The sequence below is a fragment of the Colletotrichum chrysophilum genome (genome assembly GCF_026319265.1).
Source record: "Colletotrichum chrysophilum strain AFK26 chromosome Unknown scaffold_32, whole genome shotgun sequence".
NCBI lineage: Eukaryota > Fungi > Ascomycota > Sordariomycetes > Glomerellales > Glomerellaceae > Colletotrichum > Colletotrichum chrysophilum.
The window spans coordinates 265,317-287,043 of record NW_026517319.1 but is presented as its reverse complement, the minus strand read 5'-3'; the positions used below and the strand labels follow the sequence as shown (position 1 = coordinate 287,043).

Here is a 21,727-nt window from a genome sequence, read left to right as displayed (position 1 = left end):
GCTAACCAAATCGTGGGGAATGTTGGTGAAGGTTCTGGAAGGTGACTGACAACCACCGGATGCGTGACCACGGCACCGGGGAGCTGCGTCTTGATGCGGGACCAGCTGCGGGATGGCACGTTGGCATGGGGTCGGCAGACAACGAGGCTGCGATGCCAACGTCCCAGCATACGTCATCCCCTGCCAAGAGCTTGAAATGCCATGATTGTGTGCAGTAGCCCAGGGTCGATAAACCTAACCGCACCATGGATGGATGATAACGCCGGTTTAGAAGTGACACCATGCGGGTAAGAATGGATTTAAGATATTTCCCGCTATCTTTGACTCTCGCCGCCGAGCTCCCGCAGACAGGTGACAGGCTGCAGTGATCAACAGGAACGAGACGACACAGCGCTGATATCAAGACTGCCACCTCCGTCACTCACTGGCAGAGCCAAGAGAGGCGGGGATGTGGTTCCTGAACCGTCCCGCTGAAACGGGACGTTAACAAGGATTCTTGCACCAGCCTTAACGCTTTCTGTGCTAGGCGAAGCTAAGGCGACATCATAAGCACCAGGGGTGGGCGAATGGAGAAGCAGCAATTTATTCGAAGCGTTGGAAAGTTGGGACGGAGAGAGAAGGCGCCGTCGCCGAGGCTGTCCTCGGATGAGGTCATTCTGAGGAGATGCGCATGGTTTCTGCCATACAAGGTACAACGCGGTCGCCGTGATGAGCATTCTGTAGAATGATACGGCGTTGAAGAGCCGGACTCTGTCCAACTTGAATTGACCTTCATTTCAACAAGCCAGTGGGTGTCGTGTTTTTGTGGACGCGCGCGCCAAGTTGCTCAACCGACGCGTTGGCGCGTAAGCTGGTCCGCAACTTGTTGATCAATTGGCTGGGGCGTCTTCTAGCCCGGCCTAGACTTTGAAATCCTCTCTAGGTTAGCTCAGAAGTACTTCTTTTAGCTTGAACACAAAGCACACAAAGACCAAGAGCCAACGGTAGGGCGAGATCGCCATGCCGTTAGGATGCACAATCCGATTAGGTTTCGGCCGCGTGACTGGTGGAGGTAACGCCTGGGAAAAGATTGGCGAGAGGGCGCATAGCAGTACTGCGTAGAGTCGCCATTAATGGGCGCTGTATCAGTCGACGATATTCGCATAACCAGTCAGAGACAACTGTAGAAAGATTCGCGATGTACCCGTAAGCTTGGCAAGGATCGCGTTGGATCCACGACACCCTTGCAATACAGCTCGGGATATTTACCATGGCATTCCTCGCTTGATGAACAGGCTTTCGTGAGATTCAAACCTGGTTCATCGAGTACGCCAGCTTGCTGTGAATTTGCGAAGCCTGCGTCGCATTGAACCAATTTGTGACTCCATTAGTTCCTTATTCCTCAAGTCTCGATGAAGAGGCGCGTTAGAGGCTGAAGGAAATACCCCGAGACTGCCGCGTACGCCTTGTGCCCTCAGCCTGCAAATCCTTAGCATCCAGTGCAATCGCTTGTCGCTTGTAGCGAATCCAGCCAGCCGGGGAAGGATTCCGTGTGGCAAGGTTCGACGGTCGTTGGGTTGAGACCGAAATGGCACCTTGACTGGGCCGTTGCAGTCATTAGGCTGGAACTCAATGGGTCCTGTGAAAAACCGTCCGGGTCCGCCGCAAAGAACAGGGGTCGCAGGAGAGAGGCATTTCTTGGTGCTGGATGGTAAGCTGTTCCTGGCTGCGAAGAAGGAAGAACTCTGTTAGACTGTGGCCGATAGATGGAGGGAGGTACAGGATACCCCGTCCTGCTGCATTGCTCGGGATCACAAGGGAGCGAGAGAGTCTTTGCGTTAATCGATAAGATGCCGCTCCAAGTCTCTTCTCTTGTCCAGTCCCCTGCGTCGCACTGCGATATGAGCCAAGCTTGACAATTCGGCCATTGAAGGGATAAGCTGTTTAAAAGAAGAGGTCAGTTCATGCAAAAGCAAGTGTCAAAAGCTCAACACTGATGCTATTGGCTGCATGCCGTTGTTTCGCATGGGGCGTGTAAGGTCAATGTCATTCGGATGGGGTGTTGATGGAGAGCAGAAGGTCTGTGTTTTAGCGGAGGAGATGCCATGTGCGTGCCCAGGAAGACAGTGGCAAAAGCTGTGCAACCGCGGGGGAAAAGAATGACCATGAGTGTTGACGAGGGGAGGCTAAGATAAGCCTTAGATCCATCTGCTGGTTGATAATTGTCCTTCTAGCCGCAGAACGAGAATTCGGTTAGCTACAAGACAGTTAGGTGCACTTGTTGGCTTGCTGAAGAAGGTGAACGGCACGAGATGCTAGTCGTCGTCTTGCGATGGAATGCCGATGGGAGTATCACAGAGAAGGGCTGAGCAAACGGAATGGTGTGTCTTGGAACTGCGCTGCGATGCGATGCGATGCTGCTTGCTCAGTGGTGACCCAGCCATACCTCGTGTCAGTTGTGCGAGTCGTCGTGTGTCTCCTGCTGTTAGCCACGGTGCTGTGCCCTGTAAGAATACGACAGTGCCGTCATAGGGCACAGCACCGGGATTTCTGGTGGTTTGGGGCCTGGGCTGCCCTGCCCTGCCGTTTCCACGGATCCATCAGGTCCTCTCCGAGCATCCCCAGATGCGTTGCTTCGGCTTGGAGAGCCGGTGCAGCCACCGGCATGAGGCTTGGGAGCATGAAGGCGAGACATGCATCTGCACGATATGACTGGCAGAGAGGAAGCCGTCCCTGAACTCTGTCGTTGGCCAAGCTGCAAGTGGCATGCGACCAGAGCTGCCCGTAGGACGCGGGCGAGGCACAAGACTGTCGCGTTAACATACAGGCTATCCACTGAGAGCCGAGGATTGACAGTAGAAGTCAGGAGCACATGTAGCTTCTTTCGTTATCACCGTCTCCCGTTCGACCATACTCCGTAGGCCCTCTTAGCGATTAAGCTTTCCATCTGAGGTGAGGGCTGCTAATGTGGTTGCCACGCCCGCTGAGTTTCGCGCAATGCCCGATCCGTACACAAGTCGGTTTAGTCTCCGTGCCTGTGAGCCGCCGCTGTCTGGCTGCTGTCTAGCTGTCCAGCAACGGGTGAGTCCCGAACGTTACTGCGTTACGGGATGGCGCGAAGGGCTTTTTAGTCTGGTCAGCGCCGGTCATGCGATGGCAGTGGTGACAGCCGCCGGGAAAGGTTGAGAGCGCAAGGCATGAATATGGACTGATATCCGGATGGGAATAAGAATCTGATGAGAAGTGGGAGCAGCAATTCCAAGGTTAGAAAAGAAACATTTGCTAGCCAGGCTGTGTCAAGAGCACTCACCCTCGTCGACGTCGACAGGACCGAGAGACGCACACGAAGGTCGCATCACCCATAATCTGCAGGCCGACACCCTCGTTGGAGTCAGGACACCCACCCGCAACCCTAGCGCAATTTACCCATCCACGCCCAGCGAACGGACAGGCCAGGACGGGTAAGGTACTGTGTACCATACAGACCAGGGTATCTCGCGGGCATGGTCTTGGAGTGGTAACTGGGTTGGTGACTGCGCAGACGGGGAGTCCCACCAGGCAAGCCCATTACCAACCGTTGCGGTGCAGCTGTGCCCCCCTCTCCGGGCCCTCCCCCCCTTCCTGGGCTTCGTGGACTTCCCTTTCGTCTGTTCTTGTGGGATTTGGGAGCGCATCCCGGGGATTGGAAGTGCGTACTAAGTACGGCGGGCTGCGTGGGCGTAGGGTAGTATTAGCGTGTGGTGCGTACCCAGGTACCCCGGCTTGGGCAGCTGGTCTGCCAGAGGTAAAGAGGCTTGGGTTGGGCGAACGAGCCTTTTCTACCCTCGCCCGTCCGCCGTCCTTTCTTGACGTGTTTCCCTTGCCTTCACTTCACCCCTCCAGGTCGATTCACTTCGCTCACAGCCGGCCCGCCGCATTCCAGCGCAATCTTTGCACTTCGCCGAGTAGTCGAACTTCAACTTTGGACCTTGGACGACAGTCATAGACTGAGGAGTGACGCTTAGGTGTATACGCACTGCCAACTCTTGCGACCCCAACGAGCAGCACTGTGTAGCCCGAGTTGATTTGCGGGCATCTTGTTTCGGAGGCCGAGAGCGAGAGACAGACAGCCAACTTCCGAGTCGGAATAAGAAAGCCAGGGAGAGACAGCCTAGCACGCCGGTCAGTCGATCGATCAGCCAGAGGACAGAAAGACAACTGGACAACGTTGCCTCAAAGCGGGAAAGCCGGAAGGACTTGTTGGTCGACAAAAGGAGACTGTGTTTGCGTGGAAACGTTCGGCATCAGCACACAGAGAATCCGAGTTTTGGAACCGAGAAGAAGAAGCAGAGCAGCGTAGGAAGTTTGTAAGGGAACGAACAACCAACACTTTCGAACAAAGTCCGACTTCGACGTCAACTTTCTGAAGGAAGGCGACGTCCCAATCTCAGCCGTTCCTTTTTCGGGTTTTCCTTTCTTTCTACATTCTTCTCCCTCCTTTTTCGGAATTTTCCCTCAGACGCCCAACGGCATCGACTCAGCGAACAGCGCAATTTCCAGGAAAGTGCGACCCGGTCATCATCGCCCCTCCCTTCCTGCTTCCTTCCCGTCTGCACCGGCATCAATCAGCCCGGCCCCTCCCCTCCTTCCTCAGTTGGGTACCAGGGAAGAAAAAAAAAACAAGCAACAACCACCACCACCACATCCGCACCTTCTCACCAGCGCCTTCTCCGTGCGTCATTCGGCTTGTTTTGCAACAGAGCAGGAACTGCTTTAGCCTCTGCGACTGCGACACCGACACCCTCCCGCAGCAGCAGCAGCAGCAGCAGCAGCCGCAGCATCGACGTCCAGTAGCGACACACGCAAAACGAGACATAGACACCACACCTCAAGCACTTCCTGCCTGTTGTCGTCGTCGTCTTCGTCGTCCTCGTCGTCGCACCGATTCTCTGCTGCAACCCCTGTTTGCGCCCAATCAGGCTGTGCGGAAGGAACATTTCGCTCCCTAACCTCCTATCGATTCTCCGTGGTGCCACAGGGTCCCCCGTCCCGTCCCCCGTACCCCCCCGTCACCACTTCCATTTCGAGCTTCGCATTCAATTTCCATCTCGCCAGGTTACGGTTACCAGTCTCTACACGCCTGCGACTGCCCTCGCCCTCACTCTTACCCTCATCCAGAGGGAGTGTCACACAAGATGAAGGTTCGTGATTCATCGTCCCCTCTGGTACCTGCCGCTGTGCTTCTTCCTAATCTTGCCTGCCACCGCCGCTGCATTGCGCTGCGCTGCGCTGCATTCCGTCTCATTCCCCCCCTCCCCCCATTTCAACCACACACACCCCCCTCGTCTTCCCTCGTATGAAGCCAGATGCGCGCATATCACCATCACCACGTGTGCTTGCGATTTCCTCCACAACACATCACTGCGCGATTGACATTTTCATGCCGAAAGCTGGATTGCTCATATCGGCTCTGCGACTTTGTCACTTACTCTGCTTCCTTCTTTCCTCGTCCTCCTGACCCCGCATGCGCTCAAGCAAGATGTCTCGCGAATCGATAGCCAGAAATCGCTTCTCCGATCACCTACTAACGGTGCCTCACCTACTACAGGCCCTCCGTCGCTCCATCAAGGGCGAAAAGGATAACGCCAAAATCAGCATCGCCCCAAAGTCCGCCGTTGCCATCGTCCCTCCGAAGAAGGTGTGTAAATTATCTGCCCGCTCCACCATCCTCCCCAGTGCTGGATGCCGCGCCCAACCCAACCAGGGGGCAACCGGGGGGGAAAGCTTACGACGCCCAGCTTGCTGACCAAAGACCCGCCTCCAGGTTATCCGAGCCCTATACGATTATGAAGCCCAGTCCAACCAGGAATTAAGCTTCTCCCGAGGCGACTTTTTCCACGTAATCGGAAGAGAAAACGACCCCGACTGGTACGAAGCCTGCAACCCAGCCTTGCCCGACGCTCGCGGTCTCGTGCCTGTCGCGTTTTTCCAGGCTTTGGGCCGTACAGAGAGAGACAGCGGCCAGTCCGACGGTGGCGGCTTGCCCCGACCCCCAACAATGTCACCGACTATTTCCAAGAACCCCGACCACGATTCCGGCTATGCCGAAGCCGCACCGCCTCCAGGTGCCATGCAATCACCTCCTGCGATGCAGCGCATGTCCAGATCTGCTGGCAAGGGATCTGGCGCGATGGTTTACGGCATCGTAATGTACGACTTTGTTGCAGAGCGCGCCGACGAACTGGAAGCCAAGGCTGGTGAAGCCATCATCGTCATCGCGCAATCCAACCCCGAGTGGTTCGTTGCAAAGCCTATCGGTCGACTTGGTGGGCCAGGTCTTATCCCCGTGTCATTTGTCGAAATTCGCGACATGGCGACGGACAGCGCTGTTGGCAATGCTTCAGACGCTATCAAGAAGGCGGGTATCCCCAAGGTTGAGGAATGGAAGAAGATGGCTGCCGACTACAAGAACAGCAGCATTACGCTGGGCAAGTTCGATGTCGGCGGTGCGCCACAGCAAGGTTCTCTGGAGCAAGGCATGGAGCGCATGAGCATCCAGCAAGGCCAACGTCGTGGCTCCCAGCAGACCGGTAACAGTTTCGTAAGCCAAACCCACCTCATTCTCATTTGTATCAAACTAACTTGTCGTGCAGCCGCAGCAACAACAGGCGAATTACCAACAATCACGAACTTCCCAACAGGCGGCATCGCAGCCGACTACCCCCTACACCAAATCCGCCGACCAGCTGTATGCCCCGATCTCAGCCCGCATCCCCAGATATTGCTTTGCCGAGGACAAGTATTGGTTTGTCATCGAGGCTGTGCTGGAGGATGGCCGTCACTGGGAGCTCTCTCGATACTACGAGGACTTTTACGACTTCCAAATCGCGCTCCTCACCGAGTTTCCCGCAGAGGCAGGCAACACAGGAACGCAAAAGCGCACCTTGCCGTACATGCCGGGGCCCGTCAACTACGTTACTGATGCCATTACCGAGGGTCGCCTACACAATCTGGACGCCTACGTTAAGAACCTCCTCGCACAACCTGCGTATATCGCCAGGTGCCCCCTCGTCAGACAGTTTTTCGCTCCTAGAGAGGGCGACTACGAAATCGACCCCAACGCACCGAACGAAGATGAGTACAGACTATCGGGCGGCTCCCAGCCATCGTCAACGGATTCGCCGGCGGACGGTGCGTCGCGACAATCGTCGAGGAATAACCTGAACGGAAACGGCTACGCGGGGCTTTCCGCAGCGCCACAGCAAAGATCTATGGGCCAGCCAGGCATGACTCGGCAGCCATCATCGCTGTCCCAATCCCAGCCATCTGTCTCACCTGGTATTGCCCAAGCCCAGGCCATGAAGATTAAGCTTTACTTCAACGGTGACCTCATCGCCATCCGAGTGCCGAATGACATCTCGTTCCAGCAGCTCTACGACAAGATCTCAGACAGACTCAAGATTCCTGTTGGAGAAGAGATCCAACTCTTTTACAAGGACGACCGAACTGGAGAAAAGCCGAATCTCATGAGCGACAACGATCTCGACACTGCTCTGGACCGTAACGACAAGCTCTTGCTATACATTGAGCAAGTATGATTCAGGCGCACGCGAGCTTGTGGTCCCCAATGGTTTCTGCGACTGTCTACGAAGAAAAGCATATTCCCGACCGCCATTGCATTCTTGTTTCATGATTCCCAGCGCACGCGACGCATTGCCACACTCTGTCTTGTTATACAGGCGATGGCCGAATTTCACTTCTATATTGTTTTCTCTTAGTAGCTGGACTTGATATACATGCGACCATGATGCCAGTGGATCGACTTTCCTTCACGCGCCAGCGACTACCTTTCTTTTCTTTTACGCTTCTTTGGCCTCGGCAGGTCCCCTATTTACGATTTTCCTCGACTGATGTTGATGTTGATGACGGGAAAACAAAAAGAATTATTGATGCGGCCCCCGGGGGTCCATTTGTCCAAGAGTTTCTCAAAAGACGAAAGACGGAATTGCTTCCATCATGAGGATATGGGAAATGGGGACATTGGCGGGCGTTATATTTGGGCAAACGGCAGACTTGACTTGCCATATTTCTTCCCATTTTATCGACACGGGAGTTTGCCAAGGGCCCTTTCTCTGGTCCCTCACGCTCTGCGTCACAGGAGAAGGCCAGAGGATAGAAGGGCTCTTTTGATGATGAGTGGATGATGCGGATGAGCCAGAAAGTCAGTGGATGATAGTGCAACACCAGTACTTGAGCGAGAAAGAGACAAAGATCAACCAGTTCAACATTCTTCGACCACAAAATGTGACGAAGTGTATGCATGTGTGCAATAAAGTGACTAGTTTTAACAGTCTGACGAGTAATGAGCGCCTTCGAGCGAACTTCTCATCTTGGTGTTGCAAAGCAGGCAGAGAGGAATATACAGTGAACGTAAAAAAACCTTCATTATAAGGCTACATACAGGGTAGCGAATAAAAACTCCCTTCGTGCGCCATGCCGCGCCCTGCTCCTGATCTCATGCATTGCTCATGATTCCTGCGAAATAAACCTGCGCTTGGCGGTGAGAGAAGAAGCAGCCGGCCTCTCCTTTTTTCGATGGGTTGGGAAAGTCCGCAAGCTTGTTCAAGAGCACGTGAGTTTGCTCCCGTAGAAAATAAAAGTACTCCAGACGATCCGAGTCGCCAGTATTGATAATCACAAAGTTGGGTATTTCTCATTCGTTTCTCTTCTCTCCTCCTTTCCTCCTTTCCTCCTCCAGGGGAGCCGGCTGTAATCAAACTCCCGTGCTTCACTCAAATCCTCAAATCAGACCACTACGTGTGTAGACATGTGCTCCACGGCCTCCTTGATCGTCCGAAGCATCCTCTGGTTCACGCAGAACGGACACCGCAGGGGCCGCTCGTTCGCCGAGACAGGATCGTCATTCTTAATTGGCGTCAGGTTGAGCTCGGGCGTCGATGGGACGAATCGCGAGGCCGTGGAGGCGGCCCGCTGGATGGCGGGCGTCGCCAGCGCAGCAGCGGCCGTACCCTGGGCGCGTTCACGCTGCTCGCGCTCCTCTCGAGCCGCGGCCGCGTTGGCCTCTGCTTCCGCCTCCTCCTGCTGCAGCTGGCGCAGCGCGTTCTGCAGCACAATGTCGGGGTCCTCGTCGCCGTACATGGGCGTGTCGCTGCCGGGGGGTGCGACCATGCTCGCGTCCGCGCTGTGTGGGTCCGGAGGCGGGACGGCTGCTGCTGCTGCCGCCGCCGTGGTGGGCGACAGCGGGCCTGTTGAGGACGCGTTGCTGATTCTGCGGAGGACCTCGTCGCGGACGAGGGCACAGGTCTGCAAACTTGCCTCGACACCCAGAGCTCGCATGACGGACTCGCGAATGGCGGCGGGGCTGGTCTCGGCGGAGAGCGCCATCAGTCGCGGTACGCAGTCGGCGAGGTATCCGATGTCGTCGGCAGGGTTCATCCCGCCCTCGCCATGACGTCTCTGCCGCCTAATAAGCAGTCCGTACCGCTTCTTGAACCTGTGAATCCAGCCGGGGGAGAACTCGGGCGGGGTCTCGTCCTTGTAGCGTGGCAAAGCCGTGAAGATGGCTTTGGCCTTCTCCCCGAGCTCCTCGTTCGTCGGATGGCGTCCCGTGGCCTGGACCTGCTGGTACCACCTAAGCACGAGCTTCTCGACATCAGGCCAGTTGCCAAAGCGCAGCCGCGACCCGCTGAGTTGGGGGTTGTCGCCGTCGAGCCGCGAATACTTTGGGCTGAGGGAGTGGGATACGGTAGACTGAGAAATGTGTTGGCCGTACTGGTTGTAGAACCAGTCTATACAGGCCTTGTGACTGGGCCGGATGGTCTGCGCGTTGGCCCAGCGGCGGAGGGCGCGGCGTTGGTCGAGGGTGAGGGAGTGGCGCTCTTTCGGGGTGGATACGGGGGAGTCGACGCCATCGGGACCAGGACCGCCAAGGGCGCTGGCATCGGGATCGGAGGAGTGGAGGTCGTGGGCGGCATCGTGCTGCGCGTCGTGCCCGTTGTGTGGTTGAGGGTCGTGGTCGGCCATTGCAACTGCGGCGGCGGACATGAGTGGCTCGGATCACGTCGCGCGCGCGAGGGCGGCGGCGACGACAACAACGACGACGAGAGGGGAGTCAAGGGCGGTCTTCGATTGGGGGTCGGTGGTATTCCCGGAGATAAAGTCGGCTTGCCAGGCGCGATGCGCGCTGCTGGCGGCGGGGTGGCAGAGGCGGGAGGGCGGGATGTGATAAGGCAGAGTCGGTGCCCTTTTTTTTGTGATTCAATTGAAGGAATCGTTGTATCCGTAGTGAGGTTTTGGTTGGTGTGGAGGTTGTGACGGTTAAGGAGGAGGTGAGGAAGCGTCGAAAGTGAAAACTTGGTGGGTGGACGGGGGACCAAGGGGACTTAGCACCCGGAGAGAAGCGAGGCCGTGGCAGTCGCGGGCCAGGCACGGCGCAGCGCACTGTACGCAGCTTGCTGGCCAAGGTTGCATGTCGTGTCGTTATGCATCCAATGGGGAGCTGCGAAATCGCCAAAGGGGTGGCTGGCCCAAGCTCCCACCAGCAGGCCTTGTTGCATTACCCGGTGCATAACTGTACTGCTTGTTTCAAATGCCGTCTTCACCCGCCAAACCTGGTGCTGCTGCTACTGCTACCGCTGCTGCTGCTAGGTGTATTTCGGTCGCATTGGTAACCGAAATGCCAGCCAATTTGCAGCAATCGGGCCGCCATCAAATCTTTACTAACTCGATGACAGCCAGGACTTGACTCGGCTGCAAGCATTCGAGGCAAACAAATAGTTGCAATAAGCCAAGTCATCTATCTTTGTGTGCTTGCTATTACTCTCATTGTCTGCCAACCCGCAATGCTTTCTATTCAAAGGACAATCGTCATTTCTCCTCACCCGCATATTTCATGCTCATCGCGGCTCATTGTGTCGCATCCATTAATGCAAATCCCAACACCCCTCCAAATGCCGACCCAAAAAAAAAAAAAAACAATCAGACCGAACCGTCAAACATCCCCCGGGAACGCAACGCATAGGCCTCTCTTCTCTCACACAGACATCTTCATGGCAATCGTCTTATGCGGGTCGTAGCCCTTGACCACAAAGTCCTCCACCTTCCACCCATCAATGCTGCAACCCGCCTCCCTGTTGTTGATCTCCAGCATCGGGAAGTCCCGCGGCTCCCGCTCCAGCTGCACCCTGAGCGCGTCCACGTGGTCCGCGTAAACGTGCGCGTCGCCCATGACGTGCGTGAGGCTGCCAGGAACCAGATCGCACGCGCGCGCAATCATGTGTGTCAGCAGCGCGTAGCTCGCAATGTTGAACGGCACGCCGAGCCCCATATCGCAGGAGCGCTGGTACAGCTGGCAGTGCAGGTGTCCCTTGGGCTTCTCGTCCGTCGACGGCGCCGCGCCGCGTGCCCGCGGGTACGAGACGTAGAACTGGGCAAACATGTGGCACGGCGGCAGGGCCATCTTCTTCAGGTCCGCGGGGTTCCACGCGCTGAGCAGGATGCGGCGGTCGTAGGGATTCGTCTTGAGCTTGTGGATGACCTCGGCGAGCTGGTCGACGCCCTGGCCTGTGTAGTCAGTCTTTGCGTCGACGTATTCCGCGCCAAAGTGCCGCCATTGGAAGCCATAGACGGGGCCGAGATCGCCGACTTCGCGGTGGGAGAGGCCGACGCTGTCGAGGAACTCGCGGGAGCCGTTGCCGTCCCATATCTTGACGCCGGCCTCACTGAGGGCTAGGGACGACGTATTGCCCTCGACGAACCAGAGGAGCTCGGCAATGACGGCGCGGAGGAAGACGCGTTTTGTGGTCAGGAGGGGCAGGAGGGGCTCGCCGTCCTTGTTGAGGGAGAACTTGAGCGGCGTCGGGGCGAAGATGGAGTATGTTCCGGTGCCGGTTCTGAGTTTCTCGTCAGTGAATGTGCATTGCTGGTGGTTATGCGATCGCTTCGGACCTGTCTGGTCGGTGCTCCCCCGTCTCGAGGATCTCGCGGACGAGTTCGAGATACTGGTACTCCTCGTGGCGCTTGGCCGGGCTGCCGCCGTTCTGCTTTGTTGGGTTCTCGGCGGCGGACATGTTGGCGGATTCGACTGCAGTAGGAGCCATTGTGATGTGTGTTCGTCTCTTACTGAACCTGGGAGATGGTGGTGGGATATGTCGGGTCGCTCTGAGTGGAATGCTCAATCCAAAGACGCGTCCAGACGCGTCGAAAGTTTAAGTGCATGCGCTAGTGGTGGGGGTTGATGACTCACACAGCTCAGCCTCCGATAAGATAAGAAGCGTCAAGGTTCTGGCCTGCACCGGAACCAAGCGAGGCAAGTGGCGTCTCTCATGCGCTGGAGCTTGTTCCGTCTCTGCTGAAGTCCCGGCGAATAGCGGTTCAAGAAGACTCAGCCCGGAGCTGAGCTTTGTTTCAACGCATCTCATGAATGAGATATCGTCGGATCTTTTTTCAATTCGGTCCCTTTTCTCCTGTGCTCAGACGTAGGCCTCTGGTTCCACATTGATGAAATGGTGGCGATGCGTCCTCAATGTCTTCTTCTGTCTCTTCCCCCTCATGCACTTCGTTTCTTAAGCATCTCTTGTGGGTGATGCTTCATATTCGGAAACATGAAGTTGCTCAATTCCTCTAGATGACACCAAATCTTGGATTGAAAGCTGTCGTTTTTACATTCAACTCAAGAGCCGGTCTCTGAGGCGCGAGTGCGCGTTTCTCGGTTCTCACTGCCAACGTCATCGATCCCGGGGGCCTCGTCGACTTTGTTTCTTGTCTTTTCCACCCTCTCTTTCTACTATTCATGCTGCCATATCTTCTTGTTATTCAACATTACGTCTCTAAGAAGCTCTAAGAAGCAAAACTCCTATTCTTTCTTCAACCACACAGAGACATGAGATCTGCCCAACCCACAGCTCCAGTTGACGATGAACATCACAATCACCGTCCCCGCGGGAACCGTCAACCACGGTGACCCCCGCCTCCTCTGCACTCCCCCAATCTGGAGCGATTTCATCATCTTCTATGCAACGAACTACTTTGTCCACGCCCTCACCCTCCCCAGCCGGCCCGGAGAATCCGTCCTCGAGACCTGCTTCACCGTCATCACGGCCCTCTTCCTCCCGAGCACCGGTTCCCTGCGCGCCGCCCGCTGGCTGCTCTCCCACGCCGGGACCGTCAGACGCGATGAACTCAGCCGGGCCACGCGGGCGGGGGCTCTTTGCATGGTCGTCGACGAAACAGAACGCTCCAAAGTCTCCTGGATTGAGCGGTCGTTGAGGAGGATGAGATTCAATAGGGCTTCCCGAAGCTGGTTAGTATGAACCATAAGAGAAAACAGGAGGGGAAACCCGCATAAAACTCAAAAAAAGGATTCAAGTTTTCTTGCATCTAACTTTACAATGCATAGGTACGATACCGATACTTCCGCGCCGCCCTGGTATCGGTCTCGCTTCCGCGGGGCTGGTCGTTGGGTTCACTCTTCCCGCACCATCCACGGGACCTGCGTGCTGCCCAAGGGTTTCATTCTGGTCGAGGTGCCTGTTGGAACGCCGCTGAAGCCGCCGCCGGATTCGACGGCCAACCACCTCGACCGTTCAAATATTCAGCTAGGCAGTACTTACAACATCCCCAAGGCCCTCTTCGCCCTGGGACAGGCGATATGGGGCATCACCACGGTATACCGGACTCGCGGTGATCAGCTGCAGAGGTATGGCTACGCTGCCTTTGGTGTCACTGTGGCGCCCTACGCCTTCATGTCTCTGGTCAACCTGACAGCCCTGCTCCTCACCCCCGAGTACAACTGCATTTACTTGGTACACACGCCGGACCTCGACAGGGCAAGGAGACAGGGCGGCAGGTTCTCTAGCCTTGTAGCCAGCGTCGACCTTGACAGTATCAAGGAGCCCCTGAGGACATTTTGGCCGTCCCAAGCAGCCCACGCCTCGTATTTCGCCGTGACGACAGTTCTGTTACTGGCACCGCTCGTCATCGTCGCCGCGCTCACCGGCTTCGACCCGGGCCACAGCACGATATACCAAAGAGTTTGGGTCCTCTCCTGGCTGGGATTTGGCATCGTCATGGGGCCCCTGATCAGACTCAGCACGATATTCCCATCCGAGATACACGGCGTATACAAGATTGGCGCCAACGATGCGATAGCGTATGCACTCGAGAACGCGACATTCATGGAGCGAGCGATAGACTGGTTGGTGACCAAGTACTTTTGGGTGGTAGAGACGTCATTCTATTTGTACGTGGTCATTGGCGCCGGCATTCTCTTCACCCCAGCCATCGGTGGCATGGTTGTCGTCGGGCAGATGCTGGAGGAATTTGGCTTCTGTAGACGTCTTGATCGTTGAAAGACCAGATCGCCTCATTGCATCAAACTCAAACTTATTTGTAGATATGGCTATAGACGTTTCATAATGTCAAATTTGGTAACACTCTTTGTCTGCTCTCAGTCATCAGCAGTTGTTCTTACTTAGACAATGTCTAACTTGGAAGTAAGATATATGTCATGTGGGCAGACCAGGGCATCAAGGATGACAGGAACAGCAAGGACGACGGGGATAGCAAGGACGAAAGAGACAAGCAAGGACGTTAGGGACATGTGTAGCATTATACTACCCCTACTTAACCAGATTATCCCTTCCGATAGGATGAATCAGAAGTAGAGCCTTCGATGAGTCAACTTGGCTACACGCCCACCATCCTCTACACAATCACCAATCACAACATCATGCTTGTCGCCGCTCATCTCAGCATCTCCAAATCTGACCCTCAAGTCTCCCAAGAGCCTAGACCGTTCTTCGTCCGTGAATGCTCCCCCACCTGCAGGTACGCCGAAATTGGGATTCCCTCTGGTTAGCGTACTGATGTTCAAGAGCAGTTTTGGTACCCAGACCCCAAAGTCTATCAAAAGACCAGCAATGGCCGCGGTAAACAAAACAACAACAGATATGATAAGTATCACCATCCACGTGGTGTCATATCTAAGAACCGTGATCGGCGTGAAAATAGTCGCGTTTGTCGAGGTGAAGTTGGTCGCATGCACCGTGTTGCGATAGCTTAGCATATCGTAGTTCTCCGGATGCCCCAAGACAAGAGGCTCGTTTCCTATGGTGGCTAGCCAGTAGGTATTTAGGAGCTGCGCCATTCGAATCTCAAAATTCTCTCTCCCGGCATGGATCGCCCGCGGGAAGTCGAAGACCGCCGTTGCATTGAGCCCCTTCTCCGGATCAACTATGTACGTCTGGATAATCGACGGGCTCTTCTGCCGGTTAGTAGGATCTGTGAGGCTTCTGAACAGGTTCTGAAAGTACAAGCTGGCAAGTTCATTGTCGCTTTGGCAGCTGTCGAAGAAAGTGAAGTTGGTGCTCGGGTTCCTGGGCGAGACCGACGATCGTATCGCCGTGGGGATGCAGTCGTAGCCGTCGCAGGCGATTTGAGTCTCGACGTACGTAGAGTTGATCTTGCACTTGGCATATGTTGGCTCGTCTTTTGCCGGTGACCAGTCAAAGTAATGAAAGTCGCGCGCCGACGCGGTGGGATCAATGCAGCGTCGACGAGTGCCGTTTGTTCTACCGTCTGGGTACGGCGTTGTCGACAGACCTCCCCAGGAGGTGAGTGTGCTGCAGTTGAATGTTTTACCATTGATGGGTATTGTGCAGTCCAATCCTCCGTCGACCACAAGTTCACTGGCATGTTCAGTCTCTTCGGAGATGGGACAGTCCATCTCGAGATACGAAGTTTCCAGCTTGAAGCTGGTCCTGCCTGTTCGCGAGATATTGCCGAAGGGAATGCCGATGAGTGACGACCAGGTTATCGAGGCCCTGTCTTCATCGTTCAAGGTGATCCACTCGTCTGCCTTCGTGCTATGACGACCAAGCAAGGGCTCAATCATGGGGATCTTGACATTGCCAGAGGTGTCTTGGCTGGACTGTCTGACCTCCCCAGACGCCCCAAGAGCGCTGTAGACGAGAGAATTGATCGGGAGCTGCGCATTTCCTATGTTGCTGCCAATGTATTGCGCTGGGAACGAAGTGTTGACATCCAAATATGGGAGTTCGGCAAAAGAGACGACGGCTTCGGGTTTCTTGAGTAAAACTCGAAGAGCGGCCTGGCCTCCTAAAGGTGAAAACGCCCAGATGAGCACCAACACGATGCTTGACCATCTGATCCTCTTCATGTCAATCATTGTCGTCACGGTCCCAGTCATTGTCGTAGAACCAAGAAGATTGTCCAAGAAACCAACACGCTCCCCTCGCTGCAGCCTCCAGTGAGCGAAGCTTCTGATGGTCCGGCCTAGAACGAAGGCGAACATCAATGGAACAATAGTGGGAGCCTATCCATATTAGCCCGATGCAATGTGGTATGAAGACACTTAGATGGTCCTTACAAGTTGGTTGAATTCGAGTGTGAACCGCCACATGGCCGGCGAGTCCTGGATTTCGAGGCCGTTAAAACGGAAGAGAAGACCAACGTAAACCGCGACAACGACAGCCATTAGAATCGAAACACTGTTCATAAACATCTCCAAGTGTCGGGACGTTCCGTTTTCAAGCCTTCTTGGTGGCCATTGTAGCAATTTCGACCCGTTGTCGGATTTGGAGGTTTCCCGGGTGGCCATCTCGGGTTTTGTTGGTACATTCTGGTCCCTTTGAGGAGGCGCCATCATCGTTGAAGGGTAATAGCAATTGGGGCTTTCAGCATGGAGACTGGATCAGAATTGATTAAGTTTAAATCCAAGCTTGTTCCGAGGGAAACCATTGCACATATATGGCAATTGTAGCCCCCATCACAATGCCTGCATACACGCTGCAGAACGACCTCTTGGCAGACCCCATGTTGCTGTACAGCAGAATCTCCCCCAAAGGGCAAGGGTTGATTGACCACTGGCGATGCAGCTGAGCTTGACAGTGCCATTCGAACCAACAGGAACTGTGTGGTAGATCGTCAAGTTTTGTGGACTCGTGGCAGCACCCGCTCATCGTTTAATCAGGCAACTCAAACTGTAAATGATTTGATTGGGCGATGTGACCTTACTGCGCCGCATGCGCCTTCTTAGTCTGTTTGGGAGAGGCATGGGGTTAGAGTAACCGATTGCTTGGATGCAGGCGAATGCTCCCAACTTCTCGGATGGGTGAGCACGAAAGAAATGAAAGGGACGACAGGCACAGAGTCGCTCTATGTTGGACATGAATATCTTGCTACCCTACAAGAGTTCTGGAGACGCATTTCTCTGAGTGTTAGAGAACTGAAGTCGCCATAATCTTTGATCTGCACAGAGGAACATCGTGTTATCTGGCCCTCGACAGAAACTCTGTACGCCACCTTTTCAAACATAGTCAGATATATTGCTTAATGCCAATGATCTTTGGAGTATATTTACTCACCTGCCACCTTGATCAAACCCAGTAATGAGCCACCGTTGTTCCAAATTTCGATGCCGTCACCACACGCTGCCCAGACGTTGCCGTTCTCGCACATGAGATGTATAGGTGAACCTCTCCTAGCCAGTGCAAATAAACGCTTGTTCGCCAGAAAGATTGCGTCCCCTCTTTTCACAATGTCGAATGCGTAGATGCTCCTTGGTCTGTTCCTCATGTTAGCCAAATTCACCACAAAATCACCTTAGGCGTGACGCTTACTGCACCAAATCCAGACTCCCATCAGCCTTTACTCCTCCAGCATCCGCAACGTAAAGCGTCGACGAAGCCTCATCGATAGCGATTCCACTTGGTCTCACAAAGCCATCCGCCATGGCCCTCACCTCCCTCGCCGTTTGGTCGTACAAGTACACCGAAGGCGGCAGCTGCGGCGGGCTCCTAAAATCCAGCTCGTGCCCGCAACACGGATCCGTAAACCACACGCCGTCGCCCGAGACGGCCGCGCTGTGGGGCGAGTTGAAGTCGCGGCCGTAGTACGTCGTGGCCACGGCTTTTGGCGGCTGCCCCGCGGGCATGTGGAACACGCCTCCGGTCCCGGGATGCATCGTTCCCTGGGAGCACCATAGAATCCCGTTGGCTGCAAGACAGCCGTTGGCCGGCATCGGCATCGCGGGCGGGGGCCGGAGCTTGGCCCACTCGGCGGTCAGGGTATCGCCGCGCGGGGAGGCGGTGATTGTCACCTTGGACATGAGGATCGTTGCCGGCCTTGAGGGGTCGGTTGCCGCGAGGGGTACGGAGGTCGTCCAGAGCTCATTGCGGGAGGGGTTGTAGACGCAGCCGCGGTGAAAGAACGCATTGCCAGTGCCTTCTGCAGAGGAGAGGAGTAGGGCGTGTGTGGGCTTGGAGCCGATGATGGATTCCAGCGCAGAGTCGTATTGGATGATGGAGACGTCAGACTGAAGTAAGTGTTAGCAGGTCGGTCTGTCAATGGTGTTGATTGTTCACCTTGCTGGGTTGTGAATAGCCGGGCGGCGCTTGGTTTCGGCGATCTCTGATCTAATGTAAGTAGCGTGAGTAAGATCGTCAGCGGCTGGAACGGATGAGCTTGTTAATTTGGCCGAGTCGTGAGCTTACTTCTATCGGCGTTGTCTCGGGTTTGATACCCGTCGCCTTGACTGTTGCCATCGCTACACCTACTCTGCCTGGTGTTTGCTCTGGTGAAGTTGGCTTTGTGCGGTTGAAGGGAGCGCAAATAATGTAGACCGGGGTGGGGACGGCCGGGCCTCCATTTAGTTGGCGCCGGCGCCGTGTCGGGATTACACCCGCCACCCCGATAAACTTAACATCGGCTTTGCGGACAGTATATCATTAAGTCCGTGGTAAATAGTCTCATTGAGCATGATTGATACAATTATTTATTGAATGGTATTCCCCCATGGCTTTTGCTCCAGTGAAAGCCAATATCCTTAACTTCGTTCAGTATGGCTGCAATCCTTGTCACCGGAGGTAACAGAGGCATTGGCTTTGGTATAGTCCAGGCTATAGCCGAACGGCTTCCAGATTCTCTTGTGATCATCGGGTGCCGTTCAAACGTGGCCGGGGATGAAGCTGTGACAAAACTCAGAGAACTCGGTGTCAAAACGAATCTGGACGTACTTCAACTAGACATCGAGGACGATGCTAGCATCACTGCCGCTGTCGCAACTGTTGATCAGAAACATGGGAAGTTGGACGGTATTTCTCCCCAAAGACTTTCCTTTTGAACCAACATACTGATATGTTGCAGTCTTGGTCAATAATGCTGCCAATTTAGAGATTGCTAGCTCGTCAGGACTGTCTGAGATTCGGTCAAAAACAAACGCCGTGTACAACAATTGCATCACTTCAAACGGGATAGTCACACAGGCTTTCCTATCCTTGCTCCGAAAGGCCGAGTACCCACGAGTTATCATGAACTCCAGTGCTAGGGGTAGCCTCACACGCACAGCATCTAGGGAGGTGAGCACACAGCGACCAGCACCGTTGGAGTGCTTCAGACTGATAGACACTGCAGCTCCCGCCAGTTTCACTTGTGGATTACTGCGTGGCTAAGGCGGCGCTTAACATGTTGACTTTGCACTTTCAGCTTGCTGAAGAACAGAGGCAAGACGGAAATAGAGTCGTCTTTTGGGCCACTAGTCCAGGGCATTGCAAGACGGCCTTCAACAACTTCCGCGGGGTGAAGGAGCCAATTGACGGAGCAGAAGCAATCGTGCGCTTGCTGGAATCAGAAAAGGGGGTCACTGAGCCTGGGACGTTCTGGGAGTTCGAACAGGGTGAGTTCAGGATGGTGCCGTGGTAGATCATGGACACTGTCTCGAATCCTTCTGTCGAGCCGTGTCCGACCACATGGAACAAGGCAACATGCCCGCATCGTAGATTGTCGTATGTCTGGTCAGAAAATGTCTTTGATTCTCGTCGACCAAGGTCCGCTCTCTATGAATACACTAGGTCGCGATGGACCAATGACTCGTCCGATTGCCCGCCGTTTAGTGTTTCGCCTTCTCGTCCTTGTCGGCGCTGTCCAAGAACTTCCTGTGCATGTTGTCAGCAATCGCAGGCCCTCGAAACGTCCAGGCAAAATCACGCACTTGATGAAGTCGGCCTCGTCGGAGCTGGCAGCGTTGATGGGGGGGATGGCAGTGGCCTTGTTGACCTTGCTGCCGCCGCTGGTGCCGTAAATAGCGCCGCCGAAGAGGGTGGCAAGAACACCCATGGCCAGCTGTAAGTTGGCCCATGTTAGCAGTCGTTCAGCATCTTCATGTATTGCAGGTCGGCCGAAGGCGCCGCAGGGAGCGGCGGGCGAAGTCGGAGGTGCAACGTACGTAGTGGGAGCCGATCTGGCGGCCGGCGACAGTGTACATCTGAACCATTTTGGCGGTATTAGAGGGGTATTCGGACCTTCGGAGGTGAATTGGTTCGATGAGGGTGGAGTGGTGATGATTGAAACTGCAATGGCGGCTCAATGTTCGGAGCTCGAAATTCGTTCGGAAGCTGCGAAAAGTCGAATGCCTGGTATGTCAGGCCATTTCAAGACGGGTCCAGTGTCTAGCGCGGCTTGGAGAGCGGGAAGTTCAGCCACAGCTAACCCCGGGTGATTCAGCCACAGATTAGAGTGGCGCAAGCTCCCATGCACCCCAGGAAGGTGCTAACCCGCTGAAGCGAAGCCGACGTCACTTCCCGACATTGGACCAGAAGGTTGATGCCGCGGGCGTTTCCGGCGAGCGCATGGAAAAGTTGTGGTTGCCATCGCCTAGGCTCCCCTCACCCCAACCGCCGCCATCCATGCGCACTTAAGGCTGACAACACCTCCTTTTGCTTTTGAAGATTTCTGATTCAGACGAAGTATACCAACACAAGCAATCGATCACAATGTGGTGGGGTCGCAGCTCAGACAAGAAGCCCGAGGAGTCGAAAGAGGCGACCAACAACGAGAATGGCGCCAAGCCCTTCGACCCCGAAAAGCTCCCCCCAAGGCAGAAGCTGCCAAAAGCTCTGCAGAACATTATCGACAAATCCGACAAGGAGGAAAACTTCTTCGATGAATTAGTGGACGGGTAGTACGTGCCCTCGATTCCTCCCGATAGCCCTGCTGATGTCTTCTCCAGCGCACCCGAGTCTACCGAGTCCAACGTCCGTTACATGGCATACGCCACGCGCGTCCGCACCATTCTGCTGTCTGCGCACCGATACGTCGCCTACACTTCTGATATTGGCGAGTCGTTTCGCCCTGTTGCGCATCCCTATCTTGTCCGCGGCGCATATGGTATCTCCTGGCTGTACATACTAGGTGATGTCAGTTACGAAGGTTACAAGGCGTACTGGGCGAACCAGCGCATCCTGAACCCTCACCTCCAACTTACCGAGAGGCAAGCGAAGATCACGGGATTGCCGGAAGCCATCTCAGATGCCACACACCCAAGCCAGGTCGTCCCCGGTGGCAAGGTTGCGCCGTTGGACGACTACCGAACCGTCATGGTCCAGCGAGGAATCTTCCAGAGCATCGCTAGTATGGGTCTGCCGGCCTTCACGATCCACAGCGTAGTGCGCTACTCTGGCAGGGCGATGAAGAACGTCAAGAACGCCAGGGTTAGAACCTGGGGCCCTATTGGCCTTGGTTTGGCTGTCGTTCCCTTCTTGCCCAGTCTCTTTGACGAGCCTGTCGAGAACGCAGTGGAGTGGGTCTTCCACAAGGGCTTTGAGACGTATGGCGGCAAGGATGCCGTTGGTGATGCGCCTGCCACAGGCCGCGAAGACTTGTTGGCGAAGAGACCCAAGGAGAAGGAACTTTGATTTGGCGTTCAGAGGAATAGCATGGTATGGATTGGACC

At 55.2% G+C, this 21,727-nt stretch overlaps 7 protein-coding genes across 7 annotated transcripts; 3 read left to right on the top strand and 4 right to left on the bottom strand.

The window, feature by feature from the left end:
• Positions 1 to 5,153: 5,153 nt before the first annotated feature.
• Positions 5,154 to 7,556, top strand: COL26b_005042 (uncharacterized protein; the record flags this gene model as incomplete). Its single annotated transcript, XM_053177898.1, has 4 exons — positions 5,154 to 5,159; positions 5,567 to 5,656; positions 5,783 to 6,559; positions 6,612 to 7,556. The coding sequence occupies 4 exons, from the start codon at positions 5,154 to 5,156 to the stop codon at positions 7,554 to 7,556; spliced, it is 1,818 nt and encodes a 605-aa protein (XP_053038207.1).
• A 3,455-nt stretch (positions 7,557 to 11,011) lies between these two features.
• COL26b_005041 (uncharacterized protein) lies at positions 11,012 to 12,077 on the bottom strand (the record flags this gene model as incomplete). Its single annotated transcript, XM_053177897.1, has 2 exons — positions 11,012 to 11,870; positions 11,926 to 12,077. The coding sequence occupies 2 exons, from the start codon at positions 12,075 to 12,077 to the stop codon at positions 11,012 to 11,014; spliced, it is 1,011 nt and encodes a 336-aa protein (XP_053038206.1).
• An 816-nt stretch (positions 12,078 to 12,893) lies between these two features.
• COL26b_005040 (uncharacterized protein) lies at positions 12,894 to 14,327 on the top strand (the record flags this gene model as incomplete). Its single annotated transcript, XM_053177896.1, has 2 exons — positions 12,894 to 13,279; positions 13,376 to 14,327. 2 exons carry the CDS (start codon positions 12,894 to 12,896, stop codon positions 14,325 to 14,327), a joined length of 1,338 nt encoding a protein of 445 aa, XP_053038205.1.
• Positions 14,328 to 14,597: 270 nt separating this feature from the next.
• Positions 14,598 to 16,165, bottom strand: COL26b_005039 (uncharacterized protein; the record flags this gene model as incomplete). Its single annotated transcript, XM_053177895.1, has 2 exons — positions 14,598 to 14,645; positions 14,942 to 16,165. The coding sequence occupies 2 exons, from the start codon at positions 16,163 to 16,165 to the stop codon at positions 14,598 to 14,600; spliced, it is 1,272 nt and encodes a 423-aa protein (XP_053038204.1).
• A 1,190-nt stretch (positions 16,166 to 17,355) lies between these two features.
• COL26b_005038 (uncharacterized protein) lies at positions 17,356 to 18,542 on the bottom strand (the record flags this gene model as incomplete). The annotated part of the gene is made up of 3 exons (XM_053177894.1): positions 17,356 to 17,563; positions 17,619 to 18,313; positions 18,492 to 18,542. The coding sequence occupies 3 exons, from the start codon at positions 18,540 to 18,542 to the stop codon at positions 17,356 to 17,358; spliced, it is 954 nt and encodes a 317-aa protein (XP_053038203.1).
• Positions 18,543 to 19,885: 1,343 nt separating this feature from the next.
• COL26b_005037 (uncharacterized protein) lies at positions 19,886 to 20,269 on the bottom strand (the record flags this gene model as incomplete). The annotated part of the gene is made up of 3 exons (XM_053177893.1): positions 19,886 to 19,931; positions 19,988 to 20,118; positions 20,222 to 20,269. The coding sequence occupies 3 exons, from the start codon at positions 20,267 to 20,269 to the stop codon at positions 19,886 to 19,888; spliced, it is 225 nt and encodes a 74-aa protein (XP_053038202.1).
• A 499-nt stretch (positions 20,270 to 20,768) lies between these two features.
• COL26b_005036 (uncharacterized protein) lies at positions 20,769 to 21,689 on the top strand (the record flags this gene model as incomplete). The annotated part of the gene is made up of 2 exons (XM_053177892.1): positions 20,769 to 20,956; positions 20,984 to 21,689. 2 exons carry the CDS (start codon positions 20,769 to 20,771, stop codon positions 21,687 to 21,689), a joined length of 894 nt encoding a protein of 297 aa, XP_053038201.1.
• Between the last annotated feature and the right edge of the window lie 38 nt (positions 21,690 to 21,727).